This window comes from Mandrillus leucophaeus, unplaced genomic scaffold (genome assembly GCF_000951045.1).
Source record: "Mandrillus leucophaeus isolate KB7577 unplaced genomic scaffold, Mleu.le_1.0 Scaffold1117, whole genome shotgun sequence".
NCBI classification, from domain to species: Eukaryota; Metazoa; Chordata; class Mammalia; order Primates; family Cercopithecidae; genus Mandrillus; species Mandrillus leucophaeus.
This window is the reverse complement of record NW_012099399.1, coordinates 427,553-446,305: the sequence shown is the minus strand read 5'-3', so window position 1 is coordinate 446,305 and position 18,753 is coordinate 427,553. Positions and strand designations below refer to the sequence as shown.

The following is an 18,753-nucleotide window of genomic DNA, read 5'->3' as shown; positions in this document are numbered from 1 at the left end:
TCATTGTCTCAATCCTTAAAATAGTGTGTTTAGCTGCAGTAGACAGATTTATGGATTCAGGTACACAGTGAGCAGATGAGACAGATGCATTCTAAATCAACCAAAATCCAATTTTTATTCAAATATTCTCTGAAATACAAATCTAATTTTTAGATTTTCTTTTTTATAAGCAGTGCCATGTTTTTTTCTGGTGTATGAGATGCATTCTATGATTTGAAATAGTAAAAAGTTTTATTTTCTAAACAGAAGAATAATATTCATGAAGGGGCTTTGTTATAACATAATAAACACTGATGGTCTCTTCTGGATTATTGACCTTGGTGTCGTCATTTTTAATCATACTCTGTACTTTTATCCTGTAGTTATTTTATTCCTCTTTATTTATTAAAAATAGTTTTAGATATTAAAATTTGAATACAATTGTCTACCTAAAATGTTTATTTAGTAATCTCTAACCTTTGACATTGAATACTTCAATTATCATTAATAAGGACAATGTCAGATTCCTTTCAAATTACATACTGTTAAGAAATCTAAGATAATTTCTTAGGTAGCATCATTATTATTTCAGTTATTATTATTTGTGAAATGGGTTTATTCACTTTTACAGACTTGTAGAATACATACTTCCATATTCCCAGCAGCTCACACTAAGTATCTGAAGACAGAATCATAAATTTCAATTTGCTTCTTTTGCCTTTTAGTCCTTTATGTCTCTCAAGTGTTATGACACTTCACTTCCCCATCACCTGAACTCAGAAACAAATATCTACAAAGTTTCCCACATCTCTTTGATTGGCAGATGAAGGGGGAAAACAGATCACAAACTTCGTTGCACACTGAGTCCCTGCTAAGCCACTAGAATTTCATGTCAACATGAAATCCTGGTCTATGCTTTTATCAGAAAATTGAGTGTGTTAGAAACTTGGAGGTCTACAGACTGTCATTTTTTTCCTTTGAAGAAAGGCCAAACTCTAATCCAGCCAGTCCAGGTGAGCTTATACTAATTTTCCTGAGTATCATTTTAATTGTTTATTTGTATGATTTGTTTGTTCAAAGAGACGTAGTTTTAAAATATTTTTGTAGGTCTGAACACAGAGTGGCCATTGAGTAAGTACGGACTAATTAACCATTTGGAGCATGATTTTCTACCCTTTTTTTCTTCCAAATTTCTTAGCAAAATTAAAACATAATGAAAAAATATAACTTTAAATACAGAGTGTGACAAACTGGAATACAAACCCTCACATCTGTCTCTCTCAGACCTTATCAATTTACGATCTTACTCTCTCCACGAGTCATACAACAATCATCAGATAAAACAGATGGACCAGGCTTTCTGGAATAAGAAAACATGCTTTTGTATTGCCTCCACTAGAATTTGTCTCAGCTGAACTCTATATCTTCATTGTATTTACTTGGAGGAAAGGCAAAATCAAGATTAAAAGCACAAACTGCTTGTTTTTTTCATATCTTAAGAGAAAGGGAGTATGAGAGAAGGTAATAGGAGAGAGAGTAAGTGGACAGGAACTTCTAGGAAAGAAATTCAGTAAGGAATAAATGTTTGGGAAAAAGTCAGCCCAATTGCAAAGAAGTGGTTGCAGATAATTGAGGCATTGTATAGTAGTGGCAAAGAATTTGGGTTCTGGCATTAATTGTACAGTTCAGATCCTGGATCTGCCTCTTGCTAGCATAACCTGTTTTCATTTCTGTGAAACAGGAATATAAATAACAATGCCTATTTCATAGAATGGCTGTGAGGGTTAACTAAATTTCATATAGTTAACACTAAATGCTAACTATTAATTTTATGAAAAATCTCAAAGTTCTAATATGTCTAAGCTCATCATATTGTTGTAGTAATTGCCCTAGTTATGAGAGACATGAAGAAAAAAGTATGTATTCAAATTTACAAAGCCAATGAAAATCACTTTCTTACAGTTCATTTCTGTTTGAGGATAACCCCAGGATACTTCTTTCAGTCCAGACAGCCCTGTTCACTCCAACCCAAACTCAACCCTAAATCTAAATCTTGTTTGAAAAATTTTTTAAAAGCACTATCTACCTATCATAAGCTAATCTTAAAGACTAAAGTGGGCTTCTTGATACTACTTATTGTAGAGGCTAGTTGAATATCAGTAAGTTCCTTCATCAACAGGCCCCATACAGATTTTTTTTTTTTTTTTTTTTTTTTACTTAAAAATACTTGAACAATTGAAATAATTCTGTAAAACATTTAACTTAGTTTTATAAAATTGGTGGCAGGCTGGGCATGATGGCTCACGCCTGTAATCCCAGCACTTTGAGAGGCTGAGGCAGGTGAATCTCTTGAGCCCGGGAGTGTGAGACCAGCCTGGGCAATATAATGTGCCCGCATCTCCATAAAAATTAAAAAATATAATAGTTGGGTGTGGTGGCACATGTGTGTTCTCCCAGCTACTCAGTGGGCTAAGGTGCAGGGATTGTTAAACCCAAGAGGTTGAGGCTGCTGTGAGCCATGATGATGCTACTGACGTGCAGTCAGCCTGGCAACAGAACGAGACCTCTTCTTAAAAAAAAAAAAAAAAAGTGTCCTTGCATTGGATATGTTGCTTCAGGGAGCACGTCTTGCCAGAACATGCAACACTATAAAGTTTTTTTCCCATTAATCCAATTTCTTATTCAAAAATGAAATATACATGTCTAGGATTTTTTATAATGCTTTTTGTTGTGGCACCCAAGTACTTTCATTTATCAAATTAGTGGAAAGCTAAACCCTGCGGTGCTGAGTAGGGTTAAATCTAATAAAAACAAAGCCATTCTGCCGTCTATAAATATTTTCACATGGAACATTATCATATCGAAACTGAACTCATCTAAAGTAAGATCTAGAAAACAAACTTTTAGGAATATTAAGAAGACTGTCATAAACATTGATTTGGTTAAGGTTTGATTCTCATTTTTGTACATTTAAAATGTATACTTGGGCTGGGCACAGTGGGTCACGCCTGTAATCCCAGCACTTTGAGAGGCCGAGGTGGGCGAATCACCTGAGGTCAGGAGTTTGAGACCAGCCTGACTAACATGGAGAAACCCCGTCTCTACTAAAAATACAAAAATTCACCAGGCGTGGTGGTGCATGCCTGTAATCCCAGCTACTTGGGAGACTGAGGCAGGAGAATCGCTTGAACCCGGGAGGCAGAGGTCACAGTGAGCCGAGATCGTGCCATTGCACTCCAGCCTGGGCAACAAGAGCAAAACTCCATCTGGAAAAAAAAAATGTATACTTGGAAAGCTTAGAGATGTCTAGTTACATACTTTATGATTGTGATTTCGTTGCCAGTTTATGTTATGCTGCAGATAAGTTTTTTCAGAGTCCTCCATTTCAAAGTCAAAGGAAACTCTTCAGGTATGTCTCATCATCAGGGCTAGCACTAATCTTGCCAAATATTGACACTCTGTTGGTATTGGGCAGTTTCATAGCTACGTTGCTTGGTTACAGTGTGCACTTTTAGCCACACACAGTGAAAACTGAAAGAACTGAGTGATGCAACAGCAATGAATTTTTGTAAAACTATTATTAATACTAGAAAAACAACTTTACATCTTTCCCTCCTGATGATGTGCTAATGATTTTCTCTTTAAACATATAACTTTTCTTTGAAACTTAGAAACTTTTGTAGGAACAAAATTTTATCATCTACGTCTGTGAAATTATTCTTTTGTAAACAACACACTTTGCTATTTCTAAAATAGTTTCATGGTTGAGGGCAATTAAAAGGTTGGGGGCTGGGAGCAGGAGAAACAGAAATACATAAAAACAGTAGCTCACCAAAGGCAGGAGGTAGTAGGGTGGGAAAAAGTTTGTCACTGACATTGCTTAGAATTGCTAGTGTATGGTAATATTAAAATGTAGTTTGCATATGCACATGATATATTACTATATTTAAGTTCTGTACAGACAGTGTACCCCTCTACTGCCTGTACTGGTTGGAGCTTCATTGCCCCACCCTTGATACATCACTAACCCACATTACAGGAAGGACTAATGAAAGATAAATTTATGTTAATATAAAGAAGGAACTCTCTTCTGACCCAACAGAGAAGAGGATTATTGTGAACTAGGAGAAAATGGCATGGGTTACTCAAGGAATTCGTCTTCCAGCATGTAGAGTATTTGCTATGTGCAAGTACTTTAGAGTTTTATTTCTAACATTTAAAAGTCTCCTTCAAAGTGGTTGTTACCTATCTGTCATGAGAAAACTGAGACCCAGAGAGTTGATAGTTTTGCAAGGAGTCACAACTAGCTAGCTAGTGGTGATTCTGGGATTCAAACTCCAGTCTATATGACTCAAGAGTTCACTATCTTCCTACTAGGCAGGCATTACGTCTCTGGCACCTACCTCATTTTAAATGGGATTTTGATGGACAGTGCTTACATTTTCGGTTTGGGGTTGATTATTTTGTTAGCTTATTTTGATTATGTCACATATATTTTCTAACTATTGGTTAGAAAAAAGATTAGCAATTTTGCATACCTTTTTGATAAGGTGTTCTTGAATTGCACGAAGATAAGCTAGCCTCCTTGTAAAGTTGTATTTTGGAGTAGTATTATTGTGTGAAAAAATATAGAAATCAATCTTCAAAGTCTAGAGAAATTAGAAAGTTTTGTTGATTTGTAAAAACTGGATTCAGTAAGAATGAAGAATAAAAAGTTGAGGAATCATATCTCTTGTCTCCAGTTATTTTTTTTTACTGTTACTTTTGACATTTCACTGATCCCCAGGAATCCAGAGTGCGTGAAGGAAAGAAAGGATAGAAAATAAGGCAAAAGTCAAAGTTTACAATTACTTCATGCAGTAGAATTTTGTTTGAGGAAGTACCTAGATAACACCTAATAAGGTTAGATCATAAATTCATAGTGCAGTTTTGGGTTGGGCAGGTTGGGACCTTATTAGTGGGTGTGAAGGAAAGGAAATCTGACATGGGAGGGTCAGATACTGAGAAATAACCCGAACCTCTGGTAGACCCAGAAATTTGATAAGCATTATACAATCCAGTATTCAAAGAAGTATGCTAAACTTGGGTTCTGAAAAACTAGTATCAGTAATCGTGATAATAATGAATCAACTACTTAATGGGCCTTCTAAAGGACAGGTGCTTTTATGGTCCTCACAGCAACAATCCAAGGAAGGTTTTATAATTGTTTACAAGTGAGCTGCAGAAGGTCGAATAGTTTTCTCAAGGTCACATGAATCATAAGTGAAGGTATTTATATCTGAATTGCATTTGTGCATCTCAAAACCTGCCCTCATTCTAGGATATCTTACTTGGCAAGATCTTAATTCACTGAGTAGTTCATGCGCATGGGATGCTAGAATTTTGAAGATGCAGCAAAGTTTGGAATCAGGCATCTGTCTGCATTGTCATTCAGGTAGTTGAACCACTTTTAAGAAAAGCAAGAAAATAAGACAGAAAAGGGCTCAGAGTTTAGCCCATGGTGAAAGAAGGTCAAGAAGGGTTAGGTTGGATGACAATGTTTGAGGCAAGTGCACCAGGGCTTCAGGACGTGTTCCATAACCAAAGTGTGAACTAAAATGCATATTGGTAAATCAAGGCAGAAGCATAGTCCTGATACCAACATGGAAAGAATGAGAGGAATATTATTGTTGGATGGGCATCCCAACTACATTTTTGAGTTCTAGATACCAACAGCTAGTGGATCTGAATCTGTTTGTCAGGATTAATTTAAAGAGGAGTGGGAGAAATTCATTGTATAATTTACAAAGTTCACTTTGTGCAACTGAACCAGATTTGAAATTGGTAAGAAAGGAAAACAAGCCTTATGCACATCCCCATCAGAGTTTTGTTAGTTCTCTGTAATGAATTCATAATAACAGCTGTAGAAAACACGTGTAAAATGGTATTACTCTCTGTATGTGTACATGTGTGTCTAGTTTTCTTTGATACTCCCATATATACTTGTTTCCTGTGGATCTTTGCTGTTCTAGTAAATTATTCTCATCTTGACATCTGATTTCTCTGTCATTCACAGCTTTTGGAAAGATGGTAGAGTAAAATAGGGACATTTTCCAAGTGCATATTTTAGTAGTACTAGGACATATGTATTGGGAAGTCTCATGAGATGTTAGTACTAACTCATGCAATTTGGCAGGCATAACTTTTTTATATTCTAAAATATAATGCTGCTAACTGGATTTTATGAAATCCTTCTGTCTTTTCTGCTTCTGAAACATAAAATGACAGCTAAAGTAACACTTCCTAAACAAGATGTTTCGAGGATTTAAATGTGATTGTTTATGAATATTCTGTCAGGAGTAATCTTGTATAAATTTGGATTTTTTTTTTACTTTGACACATGATTGATTTTTTTCCTCTAACATTAGGCTTCAAGCAATATTAGAGAATGAAAAAGGGTAACAACTTGACTGACTGAAATGTTGTTTGGTTTACTTTCATAACAGATTGTTTATTTAAGTCTTCAAGAAACCTGTTTTATAACTTGAGGTTATATTATTGCTAGGAACTTTCTTTAAAAATTTTATCAGTTATTATTTTCTAAATACATAGAGTATGGCACTTGATTTGATAAGTATGTATCATAATATGAATGGAAACCCTTAGGAATCATGGGGTTGAACAAACTGATGTTCACAGTAAATGTGCAGGTGAGTTTTAGGTTATGCTATTGATTTTGAATTCAATGATAAAATGCTGTGTTATCTTTGTCATTGTTTTTTAACAATATAAAACTGGAGTTTTGCCCTGTGAGTTCAAGAATGGTGTTTCATTTGCTCCTGTTTCTCTTGATCCTACAGCACAGTGCTTGGCCGTTGGAAGGTGCTCCATAAATCATTGTTGAACTGTGGTTTTCTAAGTAGAAAAATCTCAATGGTATGATAGTAGTTAGCCTAGTGACCATCGCTACCATGAGCTGCTTTATTTAGTAAGCCATGGTATTTTCCTTCTCAGCTGAATGCTGCTGCTGATTCAAAGTAATAAAGGCGAGAGATCCTTCCTGACATGCAGATTGAGACAAAGAATTAACCAAATCTTGTCATCAATCAGTCATCAAATATGCTTCAGGATTCTGCTTTACTCATTGAGTGTCTCTGTTGCACTGTAATTACCAAATGGTCTTATTTATCATTTAGTGCTAAACGAATGCATCCACCTTTTATACTTAAGCTTAAGAGTATAAGTTTCCACATATTGGAAACCACCTCACTGTATTTACTGGGCAAGTGGACGCATATTTTTTATGATTGTTTCTAACTTGTTCTTCAGGGTAGCCTAGGATGTGTAGCATAACCATCAACTTGCTAGAAGCATTGGTTGCAGATACAAGACTTCAGTAGTCGTAGATACAAAAAGTGCCCTGGATTTCAACAGTGCTCATTGGTCCTGCCTTTCGTTCTTCTTCCTTCCTTCCTTCTTACCTTCCTTCCCTCTCTTTTTCTTTTCTTCTTTTCTACAGTTCATTGTTTTGTTGTACATAGTCTACATAGTTTTGTAATGTAGTTTAGCTATTTATAGTTTTAGTAAGTTAGTTTAATTCTAAATATTTGCTCCTTTTTATTTTCATTTTTTAATAGTGTCTCACTCTGTTGCCCAAGCTGGAGTGCAATAGTGCAATTATAGCTCACTGCAGCCTCAAATTCCTAGGCTGAAGAAATCATCACACCTCAGCCTCCTATGTAGTTGGGACTACAAGTGTACACCACCCCACCTGGTTATTTTTTAAAGTTCGTATTCAGACTGGATCCCAATATGTTGCCCAGGCTGGTCTTGAACTCCTGGCTTCAAGTGATCCTCCCACCTCAGCCTCTCAGAGTGCTGGGATTATAAGTGTGATCCACTGTGCCTGGCCTCTGCTGTCTCCTTCTTTTTAACTCTTATGTATGGTTCTTTAGTGAATAGCCATAACTTTTCTTTATAGCTTTGGTAGGCACAACTTTGGCTTTGAGAGGACCTTTGCATCTATGACTACTGAAGTCTTGTATCTGCAACCAATTCTTCTAGGAAGTTGACGTTTATGCCACACATCCTGGGCTACCCTGGAGAACAAGTTAGAAACAATCATAAAACAAATGTATCCATTCGTCCAGCAAATACCATGAGGTTTCAATATGTGGAAAGCATTGTGCAGATGCTGTTACAAGAGAGAGTTGAATCAAGATAATAATGTGTATTTTCCTACAGTGTACCGACATTGAACCAAAGACTGGACTTCAAAATTGATCTTTATGATCTGTTAAAACATATATTCTTAAAGCTCAAAGTTATTTTTTATTCCTAATGAGGTGTTATTTGAATAAAATAACAAAAAAGAATATATACAGATTATTTTATTTATATATTTGATAACATATTTGATAGAAGGAAAAATTTGCCCAAGCATGAGATTATATCCAGATTTTTTTTTACCATTAAGAACATCTATGTAGAATTTTTTCCAGGATTACAGCATAATATTAATAATAGAATCCATATCCTTTATTGTGTGCCTATTATAGCCAGGAAGTTTGCAAATATTTAACTGGAGAAACAGATTAGTATAGAGGTTATGATTATGGTCTTTGTAGTTGAATGTGAATTCAAATTCCAATGCTCTTGTTTATTACTGGTGTGGAAATTATTAAGTTTTGTAAGCATAGATTTCCTTCTCTGTAAAAAGAAGATGATAGTATCTTCTCTTTAAAATTATTGTGTGGTTAACTGGTAGTAGCCATGTAACGTCACATTATATGTAATGTGTGATATATATAATGTGAATATCTTATGATATATGTATATATATTATGTGTGTAAAATAAAACATGTATGTAATATCTCATGTTGTTTCCTTTCAGTTCTCATTTCATTTCTATGGTCCAGGTACCTGCCCTCCAAGAGTTTTGAAATTTGGCTAAGGTCACCAACTGGGTTGCTGGGACTCAAACCCAGTTCATTCAGATTCAAAATCCACACCCTTTCTAACCTACCATACTGCTGTGTGTCACAGTCATTTCTCTCCCTACCACAGCATGACAAAGCAATGTGCTGATGGTGATTGTTCTTTTCAGTCCCTCAAAGGGGCTTTTATCTGAAAATGTTCTCCCAGAAGTCTTACTATATTCTTTTTTTTAAAATTTGTACTCACTTAGGTTCATGCTGGTTAGTATTATGCTCCAAATTAGCCTGTATTCTTAGCCTATAAACCTGATTTCTGCTCTGAGAAAAAAATACCATATAACTATTCATATAAAGGGAATCTATACTAGTTTTTGTTAAATGTAAGCAAGAAAGGTTGTTGTTTCCGTAGGGGAAAAAAAAACAATGTGTGAATTTGATTCAATACCTGCGTTGCATTTAGGTCTTTCCAGGCTGGGTATTTGGAGAAAGAAGGAAATATCACTATAGTTTTTACAAAGAGAACTACAAGGGACCCTGTGCTGTAATAGCAGAATCAGATTGCTTTATTTAAATCCCGTCATTATTTATCCAATAGTTCCAAACTTCAAAGTGTTAAATCAATTGTGCTGTGTGTTCAAAAGTAATTTGTTGCTAAAAAAAAATAAGGTACTCGTTTTCAGATGATTTACTTTTAATTAAAAATTATTTTGTAGATTAAATGTGATTCCAGGTTATTACAGTATTTATAGCATTGTCATGTATTTGTGTTTGTATAGTTTCTCTGGTAAGAAAGAGATGGAATTACATATAGAGTCATAGGTATGCTCAAAAAAGTGAATTTTTTATGTGAATGCCACCACCTCATTAGTTTCCATCAGAAAAAAAAAAAAAACTAAACTAATTCAGTAAAATAACTTTGGGTAACAACCATGTGCTGAAATATATATATATATATACACACACACACACACACACACATATATATATACACACACATACACACACACATATATACACACATATATGTACACACACACACACACATACACACACACACACACACACACACACGGTCCCCAAGTTACAATAGTTCAACAAGATTTTTCTTTACCATGGTGCAAAATCAATACGCATTCAGTAGAAAGAAAAGCAGTATGATATGCTCTCCTGATGCTGGGCAGTGGCCACAGCTCCCAGTCAGCCACAGGATCACTGGGTAAACAACTGATACTCCGAAGTGTACTGTGTTGCCAGATTATTTTGCCCAGCTATAGGCTAATGGAAGCATTCAGAGCACAATAAAATAGGCTAGAGTTAACTATGACTTTCCTTAGGTAAGGTATTTAAATGCGTTTGTCTTACAGTGTTTTCAACTTATGGTTGATTTATCAGGATGTAACCCCACTGCAAGTTGAGGAGCATTTTGTAACATATTTCATCAATCACTACATATCTGTATTTATCTATATCTGTAAATACACCACACACACATGCACACATACACATACACATACACATACACATACACAAAAACACACAGAGAGAAATGCTGTGAGCAATGGGAGACTACTAGTGTCTGAAATACTTCATTTCTGAAGAAAACAAAAGAAAATCCTGTGTGTTTCTTTTTTCACCTTTTATTTTAGATTCAAGAGTTACATGTGCATGTTTGTTACCTGGATATATTGTGTGATGCTGAGGTTAAGGGTACAAATGATCCCGTCACCCAGGTACTGAGCATAGTACCCAACAGTTCATTTTTCAGCTCTCAAGACATCCTTCTTCCTTCTCTCCTCTAATAGTCACCAGTGTCTGTTGTTGCCATCTTTATGTCCATGAGTACCCAATGTTTAGCTCACACTTATAGGGAAGAATGTGTGGTGTTTGCTTTCTGTCCCTGCATTAATTTGCCTAGGATATTGGTCTCCACCTATATCCAAGTTGCTGCAAAGGGCATGACTTTATTCTTTGTTGTGGCTGTGTAGCATTCCGTGGTGTGTATGTACCACTTTTTTTTATATCTAATCCACTGTTGATGAGCGCCTAGGTTAGCTCCATGTCTTCACTATTCTGAATGATGCTGCAATGAACATGGAGTGCATGTGTCTTTTTGGTAAAATGATTTGTTTTCTTTTGGGTATATGCCCAGTGATGGGATTGCTGAGTCCAGTGGTAGTTCTAAGTTCTTTGAGAAAACTCCAAACTGCTTTCCACAGTGGCTGGAACTAGTTTACATTCTCACCAACATTGTATAAGCATTCTTCCCTTTCTTCCACAGCCTGACCAACCTCTGTTGTTTTTTGACACTATTGTAAGAGCCATTCTGACTAACGTGAGATGTTATCTCATTGTGCTTGTGATCTGCATTTCTCTGATGATTACTGGTGTGAAGCATTTTTTTCATGTATGTTGGCTAGTTTAGAAGTGTCTGTTCATGTCTTTTGCCCATTTTTTAATTGGGTTTTTTGCTTGTTGGTTTAAGTTCCTTGTAGATTCTGGATATCAGACTTTCGTCAGATGCATAGTTTGTGAATATTTTCTCCCATTCTCTAGGTTGTCTGTTCACTCTATTGATAGTTTCTTTTGTTGTGCAGATGCTCTTTAGATTAATTAGGTCCTACTTATCAATTTTGTTTTTGTTATGATTACTTTTGAGGATTTAGTCATAAATTATTTCCCAAGGCCAATATCCAGAATGGTGTTTTCAAGGTTTTCTTCTAGGATAATTATAGTTTGAGGTCTCATACTTAAATCTTTAATCCTTCTTGATTTAATAATTTTTGTATATGGTGAAAGGTAGGGGTCAAGTTTCATTCTTCTGCATGTGGCCAGCCAGTTATTCTAGCACCATTTGTGAAATAGATGCTATTCAATAAAATGCTATTCAGTAAATTTCCCCATTGCTTATTTTAGTCAACTTTGTCCAAGATCAGATATCTATAGATGTGCAGCTTTATCTCTGGGCTCTCTATTCTGTTCCATTGGTCTGTGTGTCTGTTTTTGTACCAGTGCTATGCTGTTTTGGTTAGTCTTATACTAAAAAGTCAGGTAATGTGATGCCTCTGGCTTTGTTCTTTTTGCTTAAGATTGCTTTGACTCTTCAGGCTCTTTCTGGGTTCCCTAGGAACTTTAGAATAGTTTTTCCCAATTCTGTGAAAAATGACGTTAGTAGTTTGATAGGAATAGCATTGAATATTTAGATTGTTTTGGGCAGTGTGCCCATTGTAATAATTTTGATTGTTCCAATGCATGAGTATGGAATGTTTTTTCTTTTGTTATGTTCTATGATTTCTTTTGAAGTGTTTTATGGTTCTCCTGGTAGATATATTTCACTGCCTTGGTTAGATTTATTCCTATATATATTTATTTTTTGTGTGTCACCCTTGTGAATGGGATTGCATTCTTCATTTAGCCCTCAGCTTGAACGTTATGGTGTATAAACATGCTACTGGTTTTTGTACATGATTTTGTATCCTGAAACTTTGCAGAATTTATCAGTTCCAGGAGCCTTTTAGTGTAGTATTTAGGATTTTCTAGGTACAGAATTGTATGGTCCGTGAAGAGAGATGGTTTGACTTATTTTCCCATTTGGATGCCTTTTATTTCTTTCTCTTGCCACATTGCTCTGGCCAGCTCTTCCAGTACTATGTGGAATAGGAGTGGTGAGAGTGGGCATCCTTGACTTGTTCCAGTTCTCAAGAGGAATGTTTCCAGTTTTTGCCCATTCAGTATGATGTTGGCTGTGAATTTGTCATAGATGGCCCTTATTATTTTGCGGAGTGTTCCTTCAATGCCTAGCTTCTTGTGAGTTTTATCAGGAAGGGATGCTGGAGAAAATCTTGTGTTTGGGGAATTGTCAAATAGAATTAGTTTAAGGAATGACATTATTAGAGATGATTTTAGCAATGCAACACTTTTAAGGGCATGCTAATTTCATGATTACTACAGAACAATTTTGGAAACAGATAAAGTAATAATAAATGGTGGCATTGAGGCTGGAAAACAATTATTTGCATTTTGACTACTTTGTTGTGAGTCACTTACTTAGTTATCATACTCCAAAATAGGAGCTACTTTTATTCCTGAGACTTTAGTTTTCATTTTATGTGACTATAAATATATGTAACTATAAATACATTTTTGCCAAGTTCTTACCATGTAAAACTGCCTTTCTGATGCTATGCAATATGTACTGTAATATATTGCTCTTAATTAACGTTTGAGAAATTAGTGACATTAAAACATATAACCCAAATGGAAAAGAAACTCCTTTTATCAGGTTGTTTCATTATTAATGATTCTTGTTTACTTCTATTTCAGGACGCAAATCAATTTCACAGTGGCTATTGATTTTACAGCATCAAATGGTGAGTGGTTTGGTTATCCCCTGATAAAAATCATCAGCAATTATATGAAAAATAAATTTATATTTTCATGAGTGTTAATTTATTCCTATATTCATATACTTCTGAAGTTTTCCATATAAAATATACATAAATTTTTCTTTCTTTTTAATGTTGTGAAATAGTTCAGATATACAAAAGGCTAGAAATAATGTAACAAAAATGCTAATAGTGTCATTGAGATTTATTATATATTGAAATATTATCATTGTTTTACATGTGTTTAAAAGAATACAAATTTTAGATGTACTGAAGCCTATTGTATATCTCTGACCCATTCTGCTACCCTCTGTTCTTTTCTTTATATAACTATAATTCTGAAGTGTATCAAGTGATAATCCTCATTTTTATAGTACTTTTGTATGTATGAATTTATATAAATATAATTCAACAGTATCTGTCCTTTATAAAGTTGGTTCACATTTACTCAATTATTAATTTTTAATAATTACTCATGTTAACACATTAATATCTAATTCACTTAGAGGGACTGATATGTAACAGTCCATGTATGGATATTCATAATTTATGTATTAACCCTTTTAAGAAAAAAAAGATAGTGGACTTTTGTGTTGAAGCGACTTTATTTCAAACAGAACAATCATTTGAAATTAGTTATTATGTATCATCAGAATGTGAACCTCATTATGTAACTTTTACCAGAAGTTGCCACTAGTTTATATTTGTCTATTTTTTCTTTCAAATGGCTTATTATATCTATGGATCCCACCTTATATTGTCTTTATTTCATATTTATCTCACAATGATTCACATTTTACAAAATAAAAGAAATTTTAGGGAAGAAAGTACCTTAGAAATCACTTAATTGAACCCTCCTCTTATACAAGTGAGGACCCTCAGATCCAGGAAATATTTTTACTAATAAACACACTTGGCTTGTTAGTTCTAGAGTTAGAACTACAGATAAGACCAGACTCTAATTCAGCTTTCACTGCATGTCACATTCATTCTCCAACAGTGTGGTTTCCATTAATCATTTTTACTCGTGTTTTATTCAGCATAATACAGAACATAGAAATAATACCTAAGGCCAGGCATGGTGGCTCATGCCTGTAATACCAGCACTTTGGGAGGCTGAGGGGGGCATATCACCTGAGGTCAGTAGTTTGAGACCAGCGTGGGCAACATGGTGAACCCCATCTCTGCGAAAAATGCAAAAGTTAGCCAAGCATGGTGGTGCACACCTGAAGTCCCAGCTACTCAGGAGGCAGAGGCAGGAGAATTGCTTGAAGCCGAGAGGCAGAGGTTGCAGTGAGCCAAGATTGCGCCACTGTACTCCAAACTGGGCGACAGTGAGACTCCATCTCAAAAACAAAACAAAATAAAACAAAAAAAACAAAAAGAAATAATACCTAAAATCCAACGCTTTAAAATACTATATTTTGTTCACTGATAAATACTAGCACAACTATTAAGATAAGAAAGAATTTATTCAATAAAAAGACAAACATTTTTGATTTGAGAAGAAACATTGACTTGAGAAGAAACAGATAATCCTAGTAGACCTATAACAAGTAAATGACTGAATTAGTGATTTTTAGAAGACTATCCACAATGTTAATCTCAACCCAGGGCCAGGGAGCTTCATTGGTGAATTCTAACAAATATCTAAAGAGGAATTAATTCCAATTCTTCACAGACTCTTCTGAAATATGAAAGAAGGTTACTTCCCAGCTCATTTTGTGAGGTTAATATTATCTTGATACCAAGAGAATTACACACCCTAACAAAGTAAGATTTGTCCTTGCAATGAGAGGATTTTTAATATTGAAAAATCAAATAACATAACACACCTGTATTAGTCTTCTTTCATGCTGCTAATAAAGAGATACCCAAGACTGGGTAATTTATGAAGGAAAGAGGTTTAATTCACTCACAGTTCTACATGGTGAGGGAGGCCTCACAATCATGACAGAAGGAGAATGAGGAACAAAGTTACGTCTTGCATGGTGGCAGGCAAGAGAGCATTTGCAAAGGGACTCCCCTTTATAAAACCATCAGATCTTTTGAGACTTATTCACTATCATGAGAATAACATGGGAAAGACCCACCCCTATGATTCAATTCCCTCCCACCGGGCCTTTCCCATGGCACATGGGAATTATGGGAGCTACAGTTCAAGATAAAATTTGGGTGGGGACACAGCCAAACCATTATCAACACCCTTTCGATAGAAGAAAACACTGAAACCACACGATCATCTCAATTGATGCAGAAAACACATTTTACAAAGTCCAGTGCACTTTCATGTTAAAAACACTCAACAAACTAGAAATAGGGATTTCCTAATCCAATGAGGGAATCTATGTAAAGTCCACAAATAACGTGATACTTAGTGGTGAAAAGCTTGACATTTTCCTCCTGAGATAAAAAACAAGACAAAAAGGTATGCTCCCACCTCTTCTATCCAACATTATACTGGAGGTTGTAGCCAAGGCCATTAGGCAAGAAAACTAAATACAAAATATCCAGATAAGAAGGGGAGAAATAAAAGTATCCTTATTGCAGATGGCATGATCTTATATACAGAAAACCCTAAGGAATCCACTGAAAATCTACTATAACCAATAAATAAGTTCAGCAAGTTTTCAGGATAGAAGATCAATATATAAAACTCAGTTCTTTTATGCACTTCCAAGAAACAATTAGAAAATGAAATTCAGAAAACAATTTATCATAGTATCAAAAGGAATATTATACTTATGAATAAATGTAACTGGCAATTCTTCTTCTGGAAATATATGTAATACAGAATTACCTGCACTCACAGAAAATGCCATAGTTCATAGTAATTTGTAAAAAAAAAAAAAAAAAAAAAAATCAGAAAGCTTCATAGAGTATACCAGCTGAGTACTGGTAAAATAAACTGTGGTTCAGCCACAGAATGAAACACTATGCAGCCGCCAAAAGGAAAGAATGAGGGAAAAGAAGGAAGGAAGGAAGGGAGGGAAGGAGGGAGGGGGAGGGTAGGGGAAAAAGAGAGAAGAAAGGAAAGTGGACCATTCTTTCTACTAATGTGGAAAGACTTCTAAGATATATTGTTAAATGAAAAGACCAAAGTAGAGAACAGAGTTATCAGTTATCAGTGTGCTGCCCTTTATGTAAAAATCAGGGCACATAACAATATAAATGCATAAATATTAGAAGTATACATAATGAGCTAACGGAAGGTGACTAGCACTAGTCAATTAGGTGAGCTAAGAACATTGGAGAGTAATTTCTTTATGGAAGTCTTTTTATAGTGTACTGATTGTGAAATTGTGAATACCTGTTCATAAAATAAGCAAATATGGTTAAAAGAATGGAAAACAAGAGAAGTGCAAAACTTATAGTCCAACGACTCTGAAACAAGATAAGTGCAAACTAGTTTCTGAAAAAAAAAAAAAAACATTGTTGAGATAAATTAAAAATCAAAATAAAGAGAAAAACCAGCCATGCTCATGGATTAGAAGACTCCACACTGTTAAGGTGGCACTATTCACCAAAGTGATCTACAGATTTAAAGCAATCTTTATCAAAATCTGAAAGGATGTTGTGGAAGAAATTCATATGGAAATTAACATGAAATTTATTTAAAGCAATCCTTATCAAAGTCTGAAAGGACTTTTTGGAGGAAATTCATATGGAAATTAATATGAAATTGCAAAGGACCCAAAAGAGCTAAAGCAAACTTGAAAAAGAACATTGAAGTAGGAGTCGTCATATTTCTCACTTTTAAAACTTACTACAAAGCAACAGTAATTAAGACGGTGTCCTATTGGCATAAAGATGATTATACAGATCAGTGAAATGGATACAAGTTTGCAGAAGTAAACCCTGATGTCTGAGGTCAACTGATTTCAAGAATAATACCAAAACAATGCAATGGGGGAAGACTGGTCTTCTTAGCAAATGGTGCTGGGACAACTGGATAGCCACATGCAAAAGCATGAAATTGGACTCTTCCCACATACAAAAATTAACTCAAAGTGGATCAAATACTTAAATGTAAAAGCTAATGCTATATAATTCTCAGAAGAAAACAGAGGGCTGCATCTTCCTGACCTTGGATTTGGCAGTTGATTCTTAAATAAGACACCAAACTCATAAGCAACAACAACAAAATAGATAAAATGAACTTCAAAATCAAAACTTTTTATGCTTTGAAGGACACTATCAAGAAAATGAAAAGACATCCCCCAGAGTGGAAAAAATGTTTGCAAATCATACATCTCATGAGGGACTTGAATCTAGAATATATAAATAACTTACAATTCAATAAAAAAGACAAATAATCCAATGTTAAAAGTGGGCAAAGGATCTAAATAGAGATTTCTCCAAAGAAGAATATATAAAGTGGCCTATAAGCACATGAAATGATTCTTGGCCAACTTAGGCATCAGGAGATCCAAATCAAAACTACAATGAGATATCATTTCATACCCACTAGGGTGACTATAAGAAAACGGTCAAATAACAAGTGCTGGTGACGATATGAAGAAATCAGAATCCTCCTAACATTGTTGGTGGTTGTGTTAGTTCATTCACATTGCTGTAAAGGAATACCTGAGACCGGGTAATTTATAAAGAAAGTAGGTTTATTTAGCTCACAGTTCTGCAGGCTGCATAAGCATGGCACCAGCATTTGCCTGGCTTCTGGTGAGGCCCAGGAAGCTTTCAATCATGATGGAGTGCAAAGGGGCATCCAGCATATTACATGGTGGGAGCAAAAGAGGAGGAGGTACCATGCTCTTTTTAACAACCACCTCTCACATGAACTAACAGAGTTACCATGAAGATGGTACCAAGCCATTCATGGGGGATCCTACCCCATGACCTAAACACCTCCCACCGGGCCCCATCACCAACATTGAGATTTGGAGGGGACAAACATCCAAACTGTATCAGTGGGAATGTAAAATGGTACAGCCATTTTAGAAAAACACTTTGCTAAGTTCCTCACATTGTTAAATATAGAGTTGCCATATGATCCAGCAATTTCATTCCTAGATATATACTCAAGAGACATAAAAACATATATCAGCACAAAAACTCGTACGTGAATATATATAACAGCATAATATCCCAATTGTGGAAGCAACCCAAATGTCTAACAAGTGATAAATGATAAAGAAAATCCATACAATGGAATACTATTCTGCAATAAACAATAATAAAGCACTAATACATGCATGATACAAGATAGACGATAGTTGAGATCTGTCAGCTAAGTGAAAGCAGCTAATTACAAAAGATGACATATTATGTGATTCTATTTTTATGAACTGTCAAGAAGAGGCAAATTGGAGACACAAAGATGATGATTCATTATTTAGGGCTAGGATGGTAACTAATGGGTACAGTTTCTTTTTGAAGTGATGAAAATGTTCTAAAATTCACTATAGTGATGATTGCACATAACTAAGAATATACTAACCATCATTGAGTTGTTCTT

General features: G+C 35.1%; 1 protein-coding gene across 2 annotated transcripts in view; it reads left to right on the top strand.

Annotated features, from left to right (window-relative positions):
• CPNE8 (copine VIII) overlaps positions 1–18,753 on the top strand; it is a 247,008-nt gene that overhangs the window by 171,765 nt on the left and 56,490 nt on the right. For both annotated transcript variants that reach the window (XM_011994105.1, XM_011994097.1), the window contains one exon: positions 13,216–13,262. In XM_011994105.1, coding sequence (XP_011849495.1) covers positions 13,216–13,262 — 47 coding nt within the window. The remainder of the gene's footprint in view (positions 1–13,215; positions 13,263–18,753) is intronic.